This window comes from Trichinella spiralis, assembly GCF_000181795.1.
Source record: "Trichinella spiralis strain ISS 195 chromosome Unknown Scfld2817, whole genome shotgun sequence".
Classification (NCBI taxonomy): Eukaryota; Metazoa; Nematoda; class Enoplea; order Trichinellida; family Trichinellidae; genus Trichinella; species Trichinella spiralis.
The window spans coordinates 1-833 of NW_003529756.1; the positions used below are offsets into that span (position 1 = coordinate 1).

An 833-nucleotide genomic window follows, 5' to 3' on the forward strand; every position below is an offset into this window, starting at 1 on the left:
TCGCCCTGTGGTGGATTCCGATAACGAACGAGACTCTACCCTATTAAATAGTGACAGTATTGTATTTTTTGTGCTGATCACTTCTTAGAGGGACTGGCAAATTGAAAGCTGCACGAAAAAGAGCAATAACAGGTCTGTGATGCCCTTCGATGTCCGGGGCTGCACGCGCGCTACAATGAAAGCGTCAACGTGAGTTACGTCCTTACCTGAAAAGGTTTGGCAATCGAATGAAACGTTTTCTTGAATGGAATAGGGAATTGCAATTGTTTCCCTTGAACGAGGAATTCCCAGTAAGCGTGAGTCATTAGCTCGCGTTGATTACGTCCCTGCCCTTTGTACACACCGCCCGTCGCTACTACCGATTGGATGATTTAGTGAGGTGTTTTGACTGGCGCCAGTAGTCGGATATGTATTCGGCTTCGCGCCGGGAAATTTCCCAAACCAAATCATCTAGAGGAAGTAAAAGTCGTAACAAGGTTTCCGTAGGTGAACCTGCGGAAGGATCATTATCGTATTTTTATACATGAAATGTGATTGATTTGTAATGTGTGCAAAAAGAGCAGTTGCACTTTGTGTTGTGTGCAGTTGATCTTTGTTGTATTCATCCTCACTACTGATGCGTGAAAATGATGCTACATTCTTTCGCTCTGTGCAGAAAGGAAAATAATAAATCATTTGTAACGTGTATCATCAGTTGTGGTGGTTTTCTTTGTAATCCAGACACAATAAAATGACTTGATTTGTGTGTGTATATGCATGAATAAAGTCATCAGTGACGTTTGGTACCTGGGGCGATTCTGCGTCGATCTAGTTTTAGCAGATCGATTGAACGA

General features: G+C 42.7%; 1 protein-coding gene across 1 annotated transcript; it reads right to left on the minus strand.

The window, feature by feature from the left end:
• Positions 1-43: 43 nt before the first annotated feature.
• Positions 44-450, minus strand: Tsp_15359 (conserved hypothetical protein). The gene is made up of 2 exons (XM_003368253.1): positions 323-450; positions 44-170 (listed from the first exon to the last, which is right to left on the minus strand). Exons 1-2 carry the CDS (start codon positions 448-450, stop codon positions 44-46), a joined length of 255 nt encoding a protein of 84 aa, XP_003368301.1.
• Between the last annotated feature and the right edge of the window lie 383 nt (positions 451-833).

Coding starts and splice junctions, on each gene's coding strand:
- Tsp_15359 (XM_003368253.1), bottom strand. CDS start 450: ATGATTTGGTTTGGGAAATTTCCCGGCGCGAAGCCGAATACATATCCG. Junction 171..322: donor TGTGTACAAAGGGCAGGGAC/GTAATCAACGCG, acceptor CTTTCATTGTAG/CGCGCGTGCAGCCCCGGACA.